Source organism: Athene cunicularia (genome assembly GCF_003259725.1).
Source record: "Athene cunicularia isolate RWA chromosome 1 unlocalized genomic scaffold, athCun1 chr1_part2, whole genome shotgun sequence".
NCBI classification, from domain to species: domain Eukaryota; kingdom Metazoa; phylum Chordata; class Aves; order Strigiformes; family Strigidae; genus Athene; species Athene cunicularia.
In genome coordinates this window covers 71,507,920-71,530,977 of record NW_020799092.1, presented here as the reverse complement: position 1 = coordinate 71,530,977, position 23,058 = coordinate 71,507,920, and the positions used below count along the sequence as shown (strand labels likewise).

General features: G+C 37.9%; 1 protein-coding gene across 2 annotated transcripts in view; it reads left to right on the top strand.

Annotated features, from left to right (window-relative positions):
* The window catches only part of SEMA3C (semaphorin 3C), a 121,866-nt gene extending 99,012 nt beyond the window's left edge, over window positions 1-22,854 (top strand). For both annotated transcript variants that reach the window (XM_026868627.1, XM_026868628.1), the window contains 6 exons: window positions 9,362-9,450; window positions 11,616-11,657; window positions 12,879-13,036; window positions 16,069-16,136; window positions 19,288-19,418; window positions 21,352-22,854. In XM_026868627.1, the coding sequence (XP_026724428.1) occupies window positions 9,362-9,450; window positions 11,616-11,657; window positions 12,879-13,036; window positions 16,069-16,136; window positions 19,288-19,418; window positions 21,352-21,765 (902 nt within the window). In that variant the 3' untranslated portion in view covers window positions 21,766-22,854. The remainder of the gene's footprint in view (window positions 1-9,361; window positions 9,451-11,615; window positions 11,658-12,878; window positions 13,037-16,068; window positions 16,137-19,287; window positions 19,419-21,351) is intronic.
* The last annotated feature ends 204 nt before the right edge of the window (window positions 22,855-23,058 follow it).

Below are 23,058 nucleotides of genomic sequence, written 5' to 3'. Positions count from 1 at the left end.
TATTTGAGACAGAAATCAACACTACTCTATATTGTATTTGATCTAAATTATACTACTTTTCTTGCATATGGTTTGTCTGCAACATGATTCCACATTAGCACTTGATAATCTCTAACATGAGTAAAAATACTAAAATATAGATTTGTATTGTTTCAGATACTCTTATCATCATTATTTAATATATGCTGTGTAAGCTATTTCTGAGGAAAAACACAATCTGATCAGGATGTTACAAAGGCAGAAATAAGAACACCAAAAATGAGGAAAAATATGGAAGTACTTAGCAGAGAAAAAGAAACAAATGGTTGGACTCCCAGTAGTAGTGGACACAGAGAATTTGATCCAAGTATCCTAAAACAATTTCTGTCTAACATAACCTACATTTTGTTTTTAGTTACATCAAATTTGAATCTGGTGTTATGCTTCTGAAGTCTGCAGGGAACAGGTCAAGGGATTCTCGTACTGATCAATTTTTATTTTTTAAAATACTCAGTTATGAATCACACTCTTCTGATTGAAGCAGACAAGCAGAACGGTGCTCTGTCTAGACCCTAGGATTCATTTGCATCTGAAACTCCTGCTGGCTTAACAGGGCATTATAGGTTGATAGTCACAAAGGCTAATCTTTTTTACTACAGATGGTTTCAAGTAGAACAAAGGAAAAGAACTCCAGGAGAAGAAATATATCTCCGAACATCAGAAAATAATTACAGAGATGTCTTGCATTGCTTTTATGGTTCACATATTATTGGGGTCCGGTTGTTTTCTGCTTGTAGAATAATCACAGTCTGACAACAAACTTGCATGGGGCTGGGAATAACCATCCTGTTATAATAAATTTAGTAAGCTGGTGCTAAAAAATCTCTCAAGAATGACAGGCTTCTATAGGGCTAGGATTAAAAGGAACTCTCTTTACTCTTCTTAGAAAAATCTCCCCAGATATCAAAATCAGCAGGGCATCCTTGTGCCAAAGGAAGCCAACTGCATACTGTGCTGTATTAGCAGAAGTGGATCTAGCCAGCAGGTTGCTGGAAGGGATCCTTCACTGTATTTGACTCCTGTCAGGAGTACTGTGTCCAGTTGTGGGTTCCCCAGTACAAGGAAAACATTGACCTAACAACGAGATCAGTTAAGGGACTGTAGCATGTGAGGTCTGAGAAGAGGCTGGGAGGGAAAGCTGAGGGGAGTCCTTACTGCTGAGGACAGCTGTCTAATGGGAGGGTACAACTGTCTAATGGGAAAAAACAGGTCTGGACTCTTCTCAAGGTGTCAGGATGAGAGGGATTGGACAGAAATTGGAATATCAGACACTGCAATTAGATGTAAAGGAAAAGGTTTTCACCATCAGCATGAAGAAACATTGAAACAAGGGCCCAGAGAGTTTGTGAATTCTCCATCTTCAGAGACCCAGAGGATTCAAAACCCAACACAACACAACCCTGAGCAACCTCTTCTAATTGGACCTGCTTTGAGTGTGGGACTTCTAGAGGCCCCTTCCAGGCTACAGCTTCTGTGGTTCAATGAAAGGAAATAGGAAAACAGAAATATTGATACTTAGTTCAAGTTCTGGTGTCAAACCTGTCCCGGGTTACCATCTACTGTACTGTGAATGCTTAGTGTGCTATAAGGTATAGTCAGGGTAGAAGAACCTCTGGGTAATGAATTACATGAGGAATGTCATCAGGTTTTGATCTGAGTGTTTTTGTTTTCTTGGTTGGAAGTTGATAAATCAGTTTTAAGGTATTCTTGAAGATCTCTTTGATCCTACTTGCAGAGTCATTGGAAACTACCAAACTGAGCTAATTAGGAAAGGGCTTTCTTCTGAACGTGGGTACACACACACACACACACACACACACACACACACCCCGCCCAAATGTAACCCCATTTTTTAGTTTAATTAATGCAGCCACAGTTCTTGACTTTGGGACCCTTAAGGGTCATTTTCCTTCATTCCTACAGAAGTGAAGAAAAGAGTCTTTGTACACTACTGTAGTAATATCCAAAGTGTTAATAGATATTGTCCCTACTACTGTTATACAACTCCACAAGAACACTTAGTAAAAGAGAAGGCTTGGTTTTCTATTAGCTTTATTCCTTTTCAAATCACTATGTTGAGCTGGAGTAATAGCTTGGTAGGCTAGTACAGATCATTCAAAGGAATATTTTATGCATTATTTTTATATAGTGCTTCCATTGTTTTAAAATGCTCTATAAATATCTAATGTTAATTGGGGGAAAATTCTACTAAAGATTAGTGGATGAGAGTTTCCAACCAGTATAGGTTGTTAATGTGGCAGTGATATTTAATACTAGAAATGTATTGAAAATTTGAAGTGTTCATGAAAATACAGTATTGATATTTATCATTTTAGTAATTCTGCAAGAGATAAATACAGGTAATTTAATTTTATAGTTTGATTAGCATCTGACTGGTTTTAGGTGATCAGTGTGGCCTCACACATGCACCTGTGATTCATTAAAAACATTAACATACCTCAGCTTGTTCTTATATTTTGTTAATCCTCTTCTGTGTATCAGCACAGGATCCACTGTGGATCAAATATGTAAACTGCAGTTCTTGGTAATTTATATTCATTGCTTTATCTTCTGCATTACACTGGAGATTATGATCATTGTCTGCTTTCTAGTTAGTTGGAGGGGAGGCATTCTTCTTCCTGAACAGGGCACAGGACATTAATAGCTTCCAACATCTTCCTCAGAAGAAACTGGTGCAATCTAAGTTACTCAGTCCTTTTAAATAAAAGTGATCAAGTTTCAGCCACTGAGAGGAGAAACTTTTTCTTTATTCTCTGTTTTCTGTGAGACTCGGGAGGATTCGATAGAGATATTAACTGTCAAAAGGAATGCAGAGGGGATTTGCTTTGGTGTCAGTTCATCCTGGCAAATGCAAAAACCACATTGTGTAGGAGAATTTCATGTGATAATTTCCTTGGGAGCCTGGAGCCCCACAGCCAGAGACAATGGGACTTGACACCTGGTGACAATTACACTCAGCTCAGATGATGAGTTACTGCTGCTGAACTGAGATGTTGCCAGCCATGTCTGTCACTGTCAGTGACCTGTCTCATGCTTGAAATTGGAGTGTTTTATGTCTTGCCAGATGCAGAGCACACAAAATGTTTAGCTTTTCCTCTCTTCTTCCTCTATAGCCTCAGTAATAAATCAGTTCCTGAATGCAAGTGAAGCATAACAGAAGCATAAAGGTCCAAGAACCCCAGTGGTTTTCACCGTGTAGCTGTGGCATGGGAGGGTATAGTCAAGTGTGTCATTTTTTCACATTGATGTGAAGTAAATGTAGTGTTTCCTTTGAGCATCCAGACAGAAGTGCTGAGCTCGCAGGGGCTGGTCCATGCCAAGAGTTAAAATGTTGCTTCTCTCCCTAGTTGCCTACATAGCTAATGAAATAAATCCCAGGGACAGACATTGTCCTTGCAGCATTCCACTCACTTTTCAGATGATAACGATCTTCTGTATTCCCCTTTCTTTTCAATGTGAAGACTCCCAAAACACTTAACAAAACTTGCTAGTTTTGTTAAGTCCACCCAAAGGGATCTTATCATCCCCTCTCTGAAACGAGCTGATTTAGAGTAAGTCTCTAATGGCAGAAAGCAGTGCTACAAGTGAAGAGTGCTGTATACTTTGTCTTCCCAAACAGAAACCTGAGGGATAATTTACCTGAACAGAATGTAATCACTCATTTGCATATTTGACAAGGGCGATGCTAATACTTTTTCCCTATGCAGTGAGTAATAATATATTCAGTGCAGCAAGCTGGGGTTAGAGCTCTGCTTGGATTATCCCATAGACCAGAACTCAGTCGTGATCAGCCTAGAGTTTTACTGTAATTACTTTACTCATTTCAGTTATATCTGAAGAATCCGAGCTTTCAGTATTTTCTGTTTATCCTTTGATAGATTGTTTTCCATCCGAGTTTTAAGAACAGCAGTAAAACAGCATGAGAACATTTTCTTGAGATTAATACTTATTTTTTAAGCATGCCACCTACTGCTTGCAGTATGAAAGCCTTTGGTCAAAGTACACGCAGATTGCACAACCGAAAGATTATGCATGGGGTTTTTTATTGCTCTTGGTGTTATGAAAATGTTTAAATGTCTGGGTCAAACTTGGGTACATTAAACAGCCATGGGCACCAATAGGAATTTTTTTCAGCTCCTTGCTATTAAGATAGGATATGTTTTTGTGGAAAGAGATCTAAGTTACTGTCATGAAAAGGCACTTCAGACTTCAGTGTGGCTTATTCAGTTGATTAATGTGGGCCACATGCATCTGATGTGTCTTGAGGTTGATCAGTGTTTCTTATTATCTTTTCTTTTCTGATGCAACACTTGTTTTCAAAGTCTGGATGCAGTAAGTGCCTTCAGAGCATAAGGTTGTAATACTCATTTTCATGGTGTTACATGATGGCTGTCTTTTTGGAAAAACTAACCCTTGCTGACAACAGTAGCCTCCAGTAATGTAATAGCCAAAATCATGCAACGAACTATGGATTCTAATGGAGAGAGAGAGAGAATCTGGTCAGAAGAGCAAGCTTGCCCCCCATAGATTTTCTGGCTGCAGCTTTGTGACTGTGAGTTTGGGAAGATGATGTTGCACAACAGTGGCAGAACAGGAGGCTTGACAGAGTTTCCTTCTTCCTCTTGATCAGAGTGCCTGAGTCATTCAAAACCTTTCCTTGACCAAGTCATCCAAAGCTTTTTCACAGCCTTTTAAGAAGATATGTAAATTAAGAGGGCATTTATCCACCTGTTTAATTTCCCCCGTTCAGTTTTTGTTCAAATAAGCTCACAGTGTGTCCTTAAAGTTTGACCGATCTGGGGCTATGTGAAAGTTTTGCCCTCAAGTGTGAGCTCATTAAACATTTGTATTTGTCTTTTTGTTCTTTGATGAAGCTTGAATTTTACAAAGTTTCACAGTAATGCTATGGGCTGGAAAAATTACACCCCTTTGACAGATGAGTGAACAGATGAGATGAAAGCACAGAGATGCTAGGTGGCTGTGGTGGGAGCTCTGATTTACAGTAGTCACCTAAGGACAGCAGAATATGGGGACCTGGCTCTCAGCCCTACTCTAACCTGCCACTATCTCAGGGTGCTCTGCTGAGCCACAACATTTTCTCAAACAGAGAGAATATAAGAATTCTGCAAACTCTTTCTTTTATCTTTGTGATATTATTTGATTGCATCAGTTTTAACTCAGATTAGAGATCAAAATAATTAAACTGTCATTAGGCTGACAGGTATGACATGGAAAAAAGTTTTCAGAGGGTCTCCAGCAATGTCAGACACATCAGGGAGGGGGATTACTGCAGGAAGCCTCTCTGTGAAACTCCTGTCAGAGTAGCAGTTGGTGTTCATTGCGGTCAATTTTTATGCTATGGAAAGGTCAAGGGTTTTTTCTGTTGTTCCATTTGTGCATGTGATGTGGCTCAAGAGTAGGTGAGTCCTAATTCTGAGCCTCACAATACTGACAACTGCAGTGTTCACTTAGGGCCAAGGAAGGAAAAGCTAGTCGAAGTTCAGAGAACAAGATTTAAACTCAGACCTGCAGATTCAGCCAAACACATGTGTGTTTGTCATTGCGGTTCATTAAACTTTGCCTTTTCCATTGCCCATGGTCAGCCACACCAGGGATTATTATAATCAGGGATAGTCCAACTGGTTTCAGTGAAGCTTAGCTCATTAATACCAGCCCAGAATCATGCCCTGCATTTCAAGGAATATTTTTTCATTATTATTATTAGTAGTAGTAATAGTAGCAGTTATTTATTTATTTATCTCTTCTTCTTCCTTCCTTGGACCACTTATTGGACAGCCTTCCTTCTCCATTTTCTTCCCACTCTGCATACTCTCTACACCAATTTTTAGCCTACAGGATGTTAGCACTCTCCTCCCTTGCTGTTCCCCGTTTCTCAGTCCTCTCAGAGGGAACGCTGTCTTGCATGTCAGGCTGGGAGACCTGCAGTCATTCAAGCAGGCTTGAAACAGAAAAACTTTGAGTCACTCTTGTCCTCTTGCCATCAGCTTGAGGGAGATTTCTTCTTATTTGTCCATCTGCCCTTGACTCAGACTGCTGGGCTAATGTGAGCCTGCAAACAGCTCCCAGTGAAAAGTCAGGTAAATGGTGAGCACTAATCTCCCTCTTCATGCATTCTAGTGGTGGATTGATATTCTGGAGACACAGTGGCTTTTTCCATGATTATGTGAAATCATAACAATGTAGAACTGTTTTCAAGTGGATTTCTGGAAGTAACAAGTAAATGGCAAAGGAAACCATCCGGTTCACTTTGATGATTTTTAAAGAACTAATTTATAATTTCATACATTGTCCTAAACAAGAAAAAAAATGACTTGTACTTGTTTGGTAATGTCTTATGCCCGGTTTACAACACAAAATATTCTCTATTGTGAAATACACTGGGAAACAGCTCAGGCACTGCTACTTTGCATTTATCTCCTGCAGTGCACAGTGCTGCATCCTTTCCAACCTTCCTTCTAATCCAGGGAATTTAGTTTGCTGCCTTACCATTAAAGGAAATAAGCAAGTAAGATATTCAACAAAACTCAGATGTACCATAATCTTTCTGACATGAACACGTATAAGTGACTTGATCTGTCAGCTACTGTGCTTGTAGTGGAGACATCAGTACTACTGAGAAAGGAATAAGAAGTGGGTTTTGGGCACAAATATTTGCTTTTCATTTATTAAGGAAAAGGCTGAGCAACAGTAGAAAAAATATATTTAGCAGTGGTGGAGGGCTCTAGCTTATAAGCCATGTATTGTTGGACGTACGTATATATATTTATATGTATAGACTATTGGAAGCCCTTGCTTTAAGTGATTTAATTAATAGTTTTCTATTGCCTACTTCCCCTAGCATGAATATTTATTCTAAATGTCGTATTGTTTCCTTTGAAACGATGGAACGTTCCTTTCTGCAAGGATTTGTCCCTCATGGTACAATACTGAGTCAAAGCGAATGGTAAAATATTGAGTCAAAGGGAATGAATACCAAGGTAAACAGTCCTTAACTCTGTGTATTTTGCTGGGGTGTGACAAAAAGGTAGATAGGAACCTACTTTTCAAATGGGAAAGGTTATTAGGACACAAGGACTTGGCGTCAGGCATTATCAGTATTTTCTGTGCCAATGCCCATGATAAAATCTCCCCTCAGGTTCTGATTTCAGTTCAGGGCAATGTTTGAGGACTGAAGACAATTTAGGAATTTTAAATGTGTGTCATGTGTTAATGGATCATTGAAATAAACCGGTTCTTCAGAGGCTCGGCAGTCTCACATTCCTTTGCAGGTAAGGTCACTGTCAACATGCTTAGCGCCCTGTGTGTCAGGGTTACAGGTAGCTGACACTTTGCAGGCAGCTGAAAAAGAACACAAAAGGCTGCAACTCCTTCCTGAACTTCTGATACAGTATTTTGTATGGTATAGTTTAATATTAGAGAGAGGACATTGATAAAAGGTTGCAAAGAGACAGAAGTAGACTGGACTTAGGCTGTGTATATTTGTGAATGGGTTATTCCCTTCAGTAGGAGCAGAAATACACACATGCACATGCTTCTCCTTAGCTCCAATGAAGGATGCATCTGCAGCAGTTTAAAGCTTTGGTGGGTCCTGGCAGTTAGTAAATCTCTCTCAGGTTCTCATAGCTTTGCTAATACTGGCATCCAGTCTAGACCACAGCTGTGCTATCACAAGATTTAGTTTCAGTAAGGTTTCTTCGGAAGGAACTGGTTTATTGTGCCATTGTATAATGAGAATAAATGTTCTCCATAGAAAATTCTCATGAAAAATTCATACCTAACGTGCCCTGAGCATGTAGAATTGATAGCTACATATTTTTAAGTCTTGTCAGCTTTCAGTTTCTCTCTTTTTTTTTTTTTTTTTTTTTTAATGACAAAATACTTCAATGTGCTCTCTGTGTGTGGTCAGGTCATTACATATTAATATTCTGGCTTTAAACCTTAATTGTTTTAAATAAAATATATTATTATTTGCTGGCTTCCTCCAGGGAAATAAAAAGATGTAAATTATTTACTGTAATCAACTTGTCCTGCAGCTCCAGTTATAGTATAGTCACTGACCTTAAAAGTAAAAGAAAAATTGCCCCTTTTCAGTTTACATTGTCTACATAATGAATTGCCAAACAGGAAGCTGAGATTTCCTTTCCTTGGTCACAAATTCTTGAAAATGCACATAGATACTTACCTATATTGGGCTATACTAATGTTTTACTAATCATAAAGTCTATATTGCTCATAAAACTTCTGAAGGCTGAACAGACTCTATACTATGTGGTCTCATTCCTCGGTATAAATATTGAGCAAATAAATTTATTCTACTCGGACTAATTTCCAGGCTTTTCAGGTGAGAGGAATTCTATGTGCTGTGCTTTTTCCAAGTAAAAATGCTTGTCCTTGTGATTCTTCCATGGTCTGCCTTTTCTGCTACATCAGAAATACTTCCGTGGCTGCCTCAGCCTTTAAGAGCCTTCACAGATGGACCCCTCCATCTCATATATTCTTTCTACAAAACAAATTTGGAAAACTAATCACAAATATCCCTTTGGTCTCCCTTATCACATCTACCCCGCAAAACCACTGCTATCGTCCATCCTTCTTATTCCTTTGATCTGAGTGGATTTGGGAGGCTTGGAACTGTATTTTGAGAGGGCAGCCATGATAGACTAGTTAACAGTATCTTCTTCACCTTGCTTTTCTTTTTTTCCTCATGGGCCAAAATATTAACTCCTACCAGTATGTAAAGGACTTGATTATAGTTTGATTTTCCTGAAAATAAAGCTTTTATCTTACTTTGTTTAGGTGTAGATATTCTTTGGAAGGTTTACCTTTCATGTCATCAGTTGTCATTACATTTTATTAATGAATATGAATATACATTAAATTCTGCGGTAGATCCTTTTTACTTGTTTATGTTGCTGTGTTTTTACTTTAAGACCATTAGGATAGATACTGCCTCTGTCTGTGTCTGTACAGCAACTAGTATAGAAGATACTGATTTTGATTGATCTTTTTGGGTAGAACGGTAACAGTAATGGTAATAACTCCAATCTTACCATGACTTTTTCATGTTCATATATGACAATACTACTATATATAGTATTCCTATGTAAGGAATCATCTCATGCTTCCTTCTGACCCCAAACCCTAGAAATTACTGAACACTGCTTACCTTTCTCTACATCATAGCACTTGCTTTGATGGTTTCTTTGCATAATTGATAATGGTTCATCTGCTTTTTTATTTCTCTCTGTCACATGGTCTCACTTTTTCTGTTCTTTTCCAGATCAAGGAACTGTACAAAAAGTTGTTGTCCTACCCACCAACTTCTCTGCAAGTGGAGAACTCATTTTAGAAGAGCTGGAAGTTTTTCAGGTTTGGCTTGCTTCTACTTTTATTCTTCCAATGTGTATGTTCAGACAAACACTTTGTTCTAGGAGACTTTGGCAGAGCCAACTGTGACTTGATAAAAGATCAAGTAAATGTGCATACTGTAAGCGTGATACCACCCAAAGAGGAATATAAAATGTCCACTGTTACAAAGGCTGTAGCTAGCTAGAGTCCTTTTTTTTCTCCTGTATTTAAGTTGTTATTTTTTTATGCTGTTATACTGGCTAGAAGGATTTTGATAATCACATTTTCACAAGGTCATGTTATAGTGGCTGCTAGAAGGCAACTTTTATTATTGGCATCACATATTGAGACTGTCCCTATTTACAGATGGAATCTAAGTATTTTATACTTCTTTGATTATCTGATAATCTTCCTGATTCTGAGCTGCAGAATGGAAGCAAAGTCGTGTTGGTTTTGCTTAACTCCAGTTCTTCAAAGCCACATGCCTCTGGAGTCAAGGAAGCTACAAGCTTAACACAACATAAGCTGAAAAGAAACACAAACAACTACAGAGAGAAATAAGGGAATAGCCTCTGTCAATCACTCTGGCATGTAGCAGCTTGTATTAACTTAAAGAAAATGCTCATCCTCATGTTGAAAAATCCCTTTCAGATTTTTGAATGGGCTATTCTTTAAAACAGGTAGTCTCAGAGCAAATGGTAGCATGCAGCTATAAACTTAGTTAAGGCTTTTGTCATGGACTTTTCTCTATTTCACTGATGGGATAAAAAAAAGAAAATTTAAGCTTCTTTATCTAGACAGGCAGCATTAACAATTTCTTTAAGAAAAGAATGCACTGTGTGTTAACCCTCATAAAGACATCATTAGTCTTCTTAGGCTTTTATTGAAGACTTCCCTTTAAAAAAGATATATGTGAGCAATATCACCTAAAGAGTACCCTTCACCCAAGTAATTCCATTTACTGAAATGTAAATTAATACAGCAATAAGTGGGCTGAGAGGAATCCTCACCATAAACATAGTTTCTGGGCCTCTCTGCACAGACTTTATCCTGAACCCTAAAAATCATGATATTGTAACCACTACCATTTCAATCTGTGCAGGCATGCCGCATGGCAGTATTCTGATGATTCTCTCCATGAGAGTGGGAATGAGATTGCTGTCTGTGTGCTAGTAAATCAAGAGTAAGCAAAGCACTGATTCCTTTCCAGAGTATAAGCAAGGAAAGGAGAATGTGGTATCAGATCCAATGTTGCATTTGACCTTGAGTCTGGATAGTTCATAAAATACGACAGCAGCCCTACACTCCTTCAAAACTTTGACAGTTCACATGGTTCACAGCCAGATTTTCTAGTCCTGGCCTCCCTGCTGTGCTTATAGTCATTGCAATTAATCCTAGCCCACCGTTATGGCTTTCCTTTGTGGCTGATCAAATGCTAAGTCTTAAAAAAACTGCTGAACATTTTATTACCATCACTCTTATCATTTGTTTGGATGAGAAGAATTGATTGTTTCACTTCCTTAAGGCAATGAATATGATAATTCCTTTTCTAGCTCTTTAAGGCTTGGCTTGGACACAGACAATAATAGACTGCAGTGATGACACACAGTAGTATATAGTACTGTCTCTGGGAAAGAAACATTCAATAACACACATGTCATTTTTAATATTCTAGTCATTGATAATCTGAATGTGTATGTTGGATGGGAACCAAACTGTATACACTGTAGATACTGTGTAGGAGAAATGGGATATACTCTTATCTGGATCATGGTAAATACGCATGAACTATTCTATGATTTTTCTTTATCATCATTGTCAAAGAACAAGCATTGTTTCTTATTACAAAATGAGAGTAATGGCTTCAAAACTCATTGCTCCTGTATTATTGCTGAGGTAACACAGATGCAGGTTAATTAGAAGTATACAACTTTTTGATGCACATAGGTAATAATAATGCGGTTGAGTTTAGACAATACATTTTGTGAGACATTAATTGTATATATGTCATTTGTTTTATTCTGAAAATAACAAAAAAATAGTAGGAGTGAGTGATGCCTTTCCAAGATACAAAAAGTTATAGTTTTCTTAGATATGACTTAGTTTTTATTGAATTTTAAATTTTAATGTGGGACAGTATTAACTAGAGAATCCTTGTAAACATGGTTTGGAATTTTGTCTTTCAGAGTAATTCTCCTATAACTACAATGAAGATTTCATCTAAAAAGGTAAAGAGAAGTTGAATCCTTACTTAGTGCTTTTTAAGTTGAGAAGCAAATTGACTTAAGAATGTTAGAATACCAGTTGTTGTGCAGCAGGCAGATTTTCCATTAATATGGAAAAAATTGACTGAAGTTTGCATGAGCTGTTTATATTCCCCAGAGCCACTAAGATAAACAACTTCTATTCATTATATATAGTTTCTACTTCTCTTTTTTTTTTTTTTTTTTTTTTTTTTTTTTTTGTAATGTAAAAATGTACTAAAAGAGAAAATTTGCCCTCCTCTTTTTCTTCTGTGAGTCCTAAATAGAAATTTTCCCTTGGAAGCCTGATCAGTGCAAAAAGGCAGTGTTGGGGCTGTTGGGTCCATGGTGCAATTGTGTGTGTTTATAAGATGGCAATAAGAATGATACAAACAACTGAGAGGATTTCTACTGAAATGTTAAACATCCAAACCGGAAATATGTATTCTATGATTTTACAAGCAACAAGTTGCTCAATATTTTACAAAATTACTAATAAGTAAACATTATTCACTAAATTAAATTTGGTGTGATTTTTTAGTTTTAGACAAAAGGATCAGGTGAGTTTCAAGGGGTTTGTTCAATATTAATTTATACTTTAAGAATAATTGATTAATTGTTTCTGAGTAAAACAGTCATTTTAATCCAGATTTTGGTGGTGACCTATTCACTTTGAGCTTACTTTGCAAAAGTTCTCATTTATTGTAAAAGTTCTTTTGGCTTATTTTTCCAGGTGTATACAGCTATCAAAATCTGGCCCTAAGCCTTAATATAATCTATAGGTTTTATGTCTTGGAAATCTGTGCACTGGAGAATCCAGCTAGGAACTCTGCATAATATTTATTAAAGTGACTATACTCAGTTCAAAGGCTTGAGCACATAATCCTCACAGAGTAAGAATCAAGTTCTCAAATCTGAGCAATATTCACTCAGCCTGTCTGTCTCAGAACAGAACAATGACACTCAATGTCCAAAAAACATTAACATTCCCCAGTGTTTCTAAGTGTTTTCTAACAGGAAGGTGGAAATATTATAGGCTTGTTCACCTGGGAGATTTCTGTTTATCTTGGCTTTATGTATATTAGTGGCTCCCCTCTTGGTCTTGAGTTCATTCCAAAATTAATTGAAAGGTTTTTAGGTGTCTTAGCTGAGTCTCCGGTGAAGCTCTTCCACATCTGAAATAAATCTTTCCATTTCCTTCTACAGCAACAGTTGTACGTGAGCTCAGATGAAGGAGTCACCCAGGTATCCTTGCACCGCTGCCACATCTATGGCACTGCCTGCGCTGACTGCTGCCTAGCCCGAGATCCCTACTGCGCCTGGGATGGCAACTCCTGCTCCAGGTTTTATCCCACAGGAAAAAGGTGAGCAGTATTAAGCAGCCCAGTGAAGTCTGGAAGGAAAGGAGGCCTTTGTTCTGCTGTGTAGCCTGGGGTGTTGTAATGAGAAGTGGGATGTCATTCCTTTCAGGAGCATGTACAAACAATGCCTCTGTAGCTACTGGGCTTGGCATTTTCATCACCTAGGAGGGTATGCAGCAAGAGTGTATGATAAAGAGCTTGCCTTTTCATATTTAAAATAATGGACTGAAAACAAGAAAAAAAAAACAAACCTATTCCTAATCATAAATATTAATCCTGTCTCATGCACACAAAATCAGTGAAACATTTTTTCCTTTTGTTTAAATTCATTTGCTCACTACAGATGTAATTATGATAGCCCTAAATACAGCAGAATATCTCTCAGGCTGTCTGAGGAATAAAGTCATTTATTCTTTTCATTTCTCATTTATTCCTAAGTGAGAAGAATTATTTCCAGGGAAATTTTAGGCAAATGTGATTTCCATGTAATGCCTGCAGATTTGGGATTTTTGACATGAGATTTATTAAAGCAGACAGGGAAAGCAATTTCTCTTTAATTTACAACAGAGCTAATAGTCCATCTCATAATTCTTATGCAAAACAGGAGCCTCTTTCCTCCTCCCAAGGGAAATATTTAATAGCAGGAAGCTGCAGTGAGCTCTTGTATTACTAAGATTTCACTTCATACGCAAACAAAGCTACAGAATACTCAATGAGGTATTACTGCAGAGGAGACAAACCTTTCAAAGGTGCGCTAGAGCTTTACCCACTATGTGCCACTGCTCACTGCCTGCACCTGAGCTGAAAATGCAGAAAACCGGATACAGTTAATGGGATTTACTCCTTTGCCTACATGGTGGGAGACAGTAGACAGAAAAAGGCAAAACTGCTCCAGTGACCCAAGCAGCTGATGACAATGTCATCCCTTAGGATTAAAGAAAATTACTTTTGTTATTGCAAAGTTTTCTTGACTCGTTCTTTATTTGAGATTAAAAGGTAAAGCCCAACCTGCCCATGCAGGAATTGGTAGAGAGCCTGGGGTTTTTACTGCTTTCACTCAACATATTCAGCTTCCAGTCTGCAAACTGATTGTTTTCTTCCATGGAACAAAGGTCAGAGGATAGGGGGAGGAAAGAAAAGAAAATCCCCAAGTCTCAGACCACCTAACTCCTACACTAACATAGCTATTGAAAGATATAATGAGCAGTCAGGTATACCCAGTCTGTGCAGTTTCCAGTGGATTCCTTTCCATCCCCATTATATACACCCAAGGTTATTTCCACTGGGGCTTGCTTTCACGCTGACATTTTGTTTGCAATTTGCTTTTTATATCAAACAAAAATAAACACCTAAAACTGTATGGAAAAAAAAAATCTGTTTTTCATATGTGAAGGAACTGAGTTGTCCCTTTATCTAAAAAGAGAGAAGGATAAAACATTGGTAATTAGAGCCAAATCCCATAGTCTAGACAGTAGTATCTGCTGGACACATTTGTTTATTTGCTTCTTTTGACACTTCTATCTCCCAATGATTATTGTGGTTCATCATCCAACATTGATTCACCTCAAAGCACCTGACAGTATTATCTTTATTTTCTAACCACCACCTTCTGGGCAATTTTTTTAGAAATATCAAACTGTAGGTGTACATTCTCAGAACTGCTCAATGCAAGTGGCATGCCATTTCTGACAGTGTGGAGCAGCTCACGGTAGCACAGGAATCCTGAAATTCACTGAGAAATTCTTCATTGTCTCCTTTGACTCACATAAATAGTTCACAAGGGTTAAGATCCCAAGACATAAGAAGAAATATTTTTGATGTTAAACATCAATGGAATGTCAGAAATTACTCCTTTGAAACATCACCTTTCAAATGTTTCTTTTTAAAATAATGCAGTAAAGGATCAGGTGACATGGAATTATGAGCACTGTCTCTGGGTGTTTTTTCAGTACCTGGTATAATATGGCCATAGAGGCATCACCCTTCACTCAGTGGTACTGGAGCTTCAGGGGCTTTTTAGGGTTTCTGGTCTTGTAAGTCATTGTGCATAGTTCGGAATAGTGCTGTTACATATCCCAGCAGCATCCATTTGCAACAATCTATCACCAGTGTATTTTTTTGTCAAAATTGATAAATATGGAAATTTAAAGAATATTCAGGGGAAAAAAAAAAAAAAGAAATTCATGTACCAGGTTTTAGGTACTTAGGGATATGGTGTAGTTGGGAACTGTCAGTGCTGGGTGAACGGTTGGACTAGATGATCTTCAAGGTCCTTTCCAATCTAGATGATTCTGTGATTCTGTTTTGATGCAGTGGATTCTGTGAGCTGTGACATCCTAGCTGCTGAGGACTGAAATGCCAGTATTTCCAATCCCAGTAAACTCCCTAGCTACTTTGCTGCAGAACTGTGATTTTGCATTTGTCATCCAAATAATATAAGTATTCTGAGACTTAGTGAGTTTGACTGTCTTTTGGAAATATTGACATACCCTGCAGTAGAGGACAGAACTGAATCTTAGCTGTCCACCATTCTGCATGAGTACTTCAGTCACGCTGCTACCAAGGTGGCTAGAGGCACCAAAAATAAAGTGCCTGTCAAAATCATGGAGGGAACATGCACTATGTCATTTTTTTTGGTGGTGCATTAGATAAGAGCACTGTGGCTCTTGAGCATCTCATTCTTAGGTGTGTTTGCCTTTATGAAGAGTTCCAGCTGGGGAGTTCTGGCTTTGAATATTAGGTCTTGCAACAGTGAGCCTATGTCTATTTCATGCATCACCTCTAGCCCTTCCATCTCTATACCTCCATTGCAAAACTATTTTACCTACCAAAAGTGCAACTATTTTAGAAACTTCAGCAAACTGATTATTCACTTAAACAGTATCTTCACTAGCAAGCTTGCAAAGAGTAAAGCATACTCACTCTCCCGAAGAGTTGGTCTAGTAAAAAAAACAAAGCATAGCCACAAATAAAAATGCTTATTTGCAGTGTAGCTATCTTGGAATAACGTTTTGGTTTTTTACAAAATATTTCAGGAGGAGTCGTAGGCAAGACGTGAGACACGGAAACCCTCTGACTCAGTGCCGAGGTTTCAACCTGAAAGGTACTATAATTTGGAGATCCTCATGCTATATAAAGAACACACGGCTTTCCTTTATGTGATTCATCATAACTCATATTATCTTTGTGGTTTACTGGTAAAGCGTAATTATTTTCCAGGTCTGAGTTTTGTTTTGATTAGATTTGAACACCTTTCCTTGCACTTACATGAAACTTGCATATATATGATAAAACTATGAGCCATGAAATATATAGTCATCAGTGTCAAGCTGACAGTGTTGACTAGAAACAGGTACAGTTAATTTGAGGGCTGTTCTAAATCCAGTCAGTCTTTTTAAATTCCTTTTCATGCATTTAAGTCTTGGACCTCAGAATTATTCTGCATATTTGAGGCCATAATGTGTTTTGGAGCACATCGTTCAGCAAACAGCAGGTGCTCGATCTGTCTTTTGAGTGATGATTATTTCTTTCTCCCTTTACAGGGGAAAAGAAACAATTCCAAAACTCTTTATGAAGTCCCATATTTCCAGCTGTGCAACTGTTTAGTCAGCCTGGCATGGTGTGGGTGGACAGGGGAGCCAGTGCTCTGCCCTCCCAGCTACCACTTTCTCCAGATTAATGGACACCAGTCAAATATTGCCACAGTCATAGTAAGAGTAGACACATACATAAAGGCAGCTTCACCCTCTTCAACCCCATGCATGTCTGAGCTAGGCTGTGGCAATGTATGCCATCAAACCAAGGAAACATGCTACAGAATTATGCTTCTTTCACCTCTCTATCTGAGCCTGCATTTTGAAGTGCATTCTTATCTGTAACATCTGGAGACCAAATAATAGACCTGACTGTAAATTTTTGATTAAATTTTTTGAGTAAAAGAACAAATCTTTTAAGAGTTACATGTGAAGTGTGCAGTTAGTAATAATTCCACTGAAATGGTCTCTTGTGCATCTCAGAAGAATCTCCTGGATCAAAACAAACCACAACAGTCCATTGGGTGTATGTCCTTCAGCCCTAATGTGGCTGATCCTGCTCTAGCTGCCAATCTACAGTGCCTGCGGGTCCTTCCCCATGACTCAGTATTAGGTCATTTATATGAAGCTGAATAACTTGAACAGGTAATTACAGAAGATGACCCCACCATTAGAGTATTCACCTGAGCTCCGAGAGATCCATATTAAAGCTTAGGCTCTGAATCATGAAGTAACTTGAGCTGCATATCCTACCTTGCAGGCATGTGCTGTGACCACTCACCCATTGTCTGTCCCAAGGGTGGGTCTCTCCTCTTTCAATGTGGAAAATGTGAGAATGTCAACTCTCTGCTTTCAGGGCTGAGGCGAAACAAATGTTTAAACCTTGACAGTCTTGTGAGACAGGTTTCTTGTTTTCCAACCATTTTTTTTTAATGTGGATGTATTTATAAGCTTATGTGTTTTAGCAACTTTATAAGAATGTTTTGATGACAGCAGTGGGATATAGCATAGGTAGATGGTAGTTTTTTCCCCAGTGGAAAAAAAAAGATGAAACAGCAACTTAGACTCTTCCAAAACATAATTAAAGCCATTTATAGCAAAACTACTGTGTTTGGGGAAAAAATGAACTCTACCTAAAGAGCAGAGTCAGGCAGTAGCACGAAATCTTCCAAGTTCATAGGGAACCTTAATCTTGAAAGGAAGTCTTTAAACATGATAGACTGCATATCTTAGACCTATCGGCATGTATAAACTCAATCTTTTTGGCATATTGCAACTTTTAAATAGTTCATCAAGAACTAAGGGGCTCATATGATTGTTTTTCAAATGTTCTGTTTAATATTGTTATTCTTGTGTTAGCCCTTATGGCCATTAGAGAATTGCATTTGTAATCTCAATCTTTTTCTTAGCATGTATAAGTAGTAGTAGTATGGAATAGGTAAGAAGTTAGATATATATTGATCAATTAAACAGACAAAAATGCCTTTCTGTGGTACACCTAGTTCCAGTGTGCTTAAAAATAATAACATGTTACAGCTCTGATTCTCAAGGTTCGACAGCTACAGATAAGTCAGCCCACAGATGAGCTCTTTGCTGGCTTATGGTCTTTGAATGAAAAATATTTCCACATTATTCTCCTAAAAGTTGCAATTGATTTTGGTACAATCTCATAAATGTTCTAAAAACTTTGAAGGACTAGAACCAAAAAAAATCTCCTTTATGTAGTAGAATAGATTCCAATTTCACATATCAGTTGATGAAAGAAACTGAAAAAAATAGGAGATAGAGTCTAAGGAAAACTGGTCTTAGGACTGTGCAAAAACAAACTTTGATTTTAGACATGTCAACCTCTAGATATTTGTATTCCTCATACTATTTTGTATCTATTGTTCCTTAAAAAAAAAAAAAAAAAAAAAAAAAGAAGATATATTTTATATATGATGCAAGGTTTTAAATCTGGACTTGTGATGTTTTCAGGACAAATATTATGGTCTGGGCCAAGCAATGAGCACATAAATGTTCCTATTGGTAACTGCCAATTGTTCATCTATCAAGGCTATAAAGGGGCACAACAGGTCTAAGCGATGACATACGCTCAGCACTTGCCCAGGTGTTGCTGGAGTGCTATAAATCTGTCCTGCTCTCTGTTGCTGGCCTGTCTACGTGTTCATTGCATTTCAGATTTAGAGCCAAGTCCCTTCCTTGCTTGGTAGAAGTGGAGGAGTGGGAGCCAAGTCTGCCCTCTCTCGTCCCTCCCTGATACTGCACGTAGCTGGAATAGACGGAGCCTTCTCGGGGCATGCTGCTGTATTTTGAGTCATACAACCATATTCCCACAACTCGTAAACGGTGAAATGTGAAGAAATATATTAAATGCTTCATTCTCCTTTGGATAGTTCTAGACAGTCGTTCCCTTAGTAGTAGAGAATGAGATTATTGCAGGGAACACTATCCCTGAGCTCACTTATCCCATCAGCAGAGTTTACCAGCCCACAAATGTCCTACTTTTAGCAGGACAGACTATGTCAGATTGAAAACACTGGTATTCGGAACGGATGTGCTTCTTCATATTTAATTTCATTTCCTTGAAATTTTTTGCCCTAAATTACTTATTATTTGCCAATACCAGGGTCAAATATACTCCATTTTACCTGTATTGCAATTACATGCTTTCTGTATCGAATCTCCATTCACTATAACCTGTTTTCTTTTTCTTTCTAGCATACAGAAATGCTGCAGAAATAGTTCAGTATGGAGTAAAAAACAACACCACTTTTCTTGAATGCACACCCAAATCTCCTCAGGCTTCTATTAAATGGCTGCTACAGAAAGACAATGACAGGAGGAAAGAGGTGAGTAACGTGAGCAGTAGCTCTGGAAGGGACCTCAGTCATCATCTCATCCGTTCCCCAGGCCAAGGAGAGGGAGCGTTTGTGTTTTCATCAGAGAGTCTGGCTACAGTGAAGCTGCAGAATTTGTGTGGATGCAGGACAGCGACCAGCACTTCACTCATGTAAATAAGGACAGACTCTTCAGTATAGCTGGACTTCAGTCCCCATCCCCAATGATTTCTATTGGACCAGAACGGCTATCAGAAAATTTCTGTCAGCCCCTAAAGTCATGGAACTAGCTAATGAATTTTTCCTTCACACCTTACTAATTGCAAACTGAAGGTTTGCAGCACTCAGGAGTTCCTATTGATCTGAGGAACAGGCATAAAAGCAATAACCTGTATAAAGTTCAGGAAAAAGACAGCATGCAGTAGCCCTTCTGTGCTCTTGAAGAGATAAAAGGCAAAAGTGGGAGAAATGTGAAAGGTTTCTTTAGCAAGAAACCAGTCCAGGCTAAGAACACATATTGACAAAAGCATTCCCCACCATGGTGCAATCACATTTTCCATTACTGCACTCTCTAAGGCTCTTAAGTTTCAGCACTGTAATATACAGTATGATTGTTTATGGGGAATGTTCCCTCCTTAAGTAATATAAAAGGGGAAAAAATCCATTTCAAATCCAAGGCAGTTACTTTATGAATAAAAAGGAACATCTTTTGGAAAGAACTATTAAGTAATATGGTGTCCGTTGATAGGTTATAAATACTGAAAAGCATTATTCTCATATCAGGCCATTTTCCAAAATCAGAGAGGACTCATAAGGCTTTCAGAGTCTTTCATGCTGTTTTTCTCACTTTTCAAAGACTCAAGCCTTGTTCTGGCAGTTTAGGTGCAATTCTTTTAACCCTTTGATTCAGCAGAACATCTCCCTTTTTTGTTCTTATGTTCAATAACGGTATTAGAATCCATGCAGTTTTAAATAACAACAAACTAAAGCAATCAAAGGATTAACTATGTTTCAAGCTCTCAGATTTCTAGAAGTCTTTAGCTCCACAACGTCTACAAAAGTTTACAACAGCAGAATAGTACAATAAATAAATGAATTCCCAAGAGAATCAGGTATAATGCAAACTGCAATGGCAAACCCGAAAAATCATTCATAAAAATATCAGCACTGGTATTCTTTCATAATGGGTTAAATTAACGATTTTTACACTTCACAGCTGATATGCAAAGGGACATGTGCACAGCCATTTATAATGTGATGATAACTCAAAGCTCTGGTAACTTGTTTCCTTCAGATTATGTGGCCATCTCCTGGGACTGTCCAGAGTCTGAAACTAGAAAGGAAATAGGAGAATAGAAATATTTCTCTTGGTTTCCTATAAGCCAAGTCCCAGCTGAGGCCATTGCGATGAAAACTTTTACACCAGGCTATAGACTGCAGTGCAGAATTAGCCCCCGGCACCTGCTTAAAGTGAAAATATTTAACTAGAATCCACCTTGTGTTCAATACCAGATCAGCCCCCAGTTCTGCACCTTTCTTCCATTGAGTCTCAGCAGCAATCTCTGATGCTGGAAAAGACATTCTCAGGCGTATAACCCTGCAAATAAAAGTTCATTTCCTCAGCTCTGCTATTTGAACATTATGAAAACTCTTCTTTCATGTAATCTCCAGATTTGCATCTTTGTCTTCATCCCAATGAAATCTATTGTAACATAACATAAAAATACTGAAGACACTTTCTTCAGTGACACTTACCTGCCTTGAGATAAATTCTCTCCTAACAATAGCACTAACAATGGTCTCTAGCAGATGTGATAAAGCAAAATATAGTACCTTTAAGAAACCCTTTAAGAAAGAGTTGTTTGGAGGGGGACTTCCCAAGAGGCCCAATACTCTGTTGTTTCATAACACTCTAAAACGTTCCTTCTGCCTTTTTGCCCTTCAGGTCAAGCTGAATGAGAGGATCATAGCTACTGAGCAAGGACTCCTCATTCGCTCTGTGCAAGACAGCGACCGGGGGCTTTACCACTGCATCGCAACAGAGAACAGCTTCAAGCAGACCTTAGCAAAGATCAATTTCAAAGTGCTGGATTCAGAGATGGTGGCCTTCATGACTGACAAATGGTCCCCTTGGACCTGGGCCAGTTCTGTGCGAGCGCTGCAGTTCCACCCAAAGGACTTTGTGGGAGCTTTCAGCCACTCAGAAATGCAGATGATCAACCAGTACTGCAAAGACAGTAGACAGCAAGGTCAGCAGAGGGAAGAATCCCAGAAGATGAGAGGGGACTACAGCAAACTAAAGGCCCTTATCAATAGCAGAAAAAGTAGAAATAGAAGGAATCAATTACCTGGATCTTAATTTTATTTTGTAGTAACAGATATCTTTGTCCTCACTGTAGGGGGCTTATATTTGTCTATTGAGAACAAATTTGAGCAAATCTGACAAAAAAATTAAATAAAAATCCAACAAGCCTCAGAAAAGATCCCTCTCCCAATAAAATGCAGTGTAACTTAACTAAAGATAATAATTCAGAGCATTTTCTTTCCTAGATGCTTACTGACACTAGGTTGGATTCTGTCCGAGAAGCAGAACTGGGTATTCATCTTAAACCAGATTCACTTTTAGCATCTTAGTATTTAATTACAGCTGAACAGAATTTTTTTTTAAATAGTGCATTATCTTGCAACTCTGGAACTGTACCAGCCAGACTGGTAGGGTTGGGTAAAAAAATCTGGGTTAAGATGCATGCTCAAAGTAGGATGGTACTAAGATTTCCTTGCACTGCATTTAAGGACATGAGTTTCTCTTGTTTACTGCTCAGCATTGGGTTTACAGCTTTCACTCATTGTTCAAATCATGTGAATGCATGCTGATAGGAAGCAAGTAAAGTATAGTAGAAATATTTCATTCATTCAGAGGTCAAATGAAGGAACAAGTAGAAGAAAAAAAATAAATTTATACTTTATTAGAGGAAACACTGATTATTGTGCATAGTATGAGTTGTAATAAATTAATGTTCTGGAATGTAACTTAAAAGTATCTCTGCTCATATTGATTTTTATTAAAATAGGGTGTCCTGTAACACTATATAGCTTTATAAGTGGCACAAAGCTAACATGAGAATGTTCATTATACATATAATTTTGAAAAACACCTAAGTGACTTAGGTATTTTAGCTATTTTTAAGAGAACTACACTCCAGTTTATTTCAAAGGACAGAATGTGGGTACGCTGTATAGTGTTTACTCAGAAAATAAAAATGTTCTCTTTAATCTGTTCCATGATTAAATTGGAGCTGGTCTGCAATCTGGAAACAAGTCATGAGTGTCTGAAAATTTTAAAACGTTATTTTCTCAACTGTTTTCTCAAAGTTGCAATTACTTTTAAATTAATCCATTTCCATTTTCCAGTCTTTTTACCCTTTCTCTTTTCAATGTTATTTTCACAATTTTCACTTATTTTCAGTTTTCTGCTGAAAAGAATATCAGGAAAAAAGAAAAGGAAAAAAAAAAAAAAAAAAGAGGGAAAAATAAAACTGAAAAATGGGTTTGGGTCAGAAACCAAAAGGTATAACAACTTGAGCATCATGTTTAAACAGAAGTATTTTTGTTTAAGAAGCAGCTGTCAAGTCTAATGAAGTATGTTTAGTTG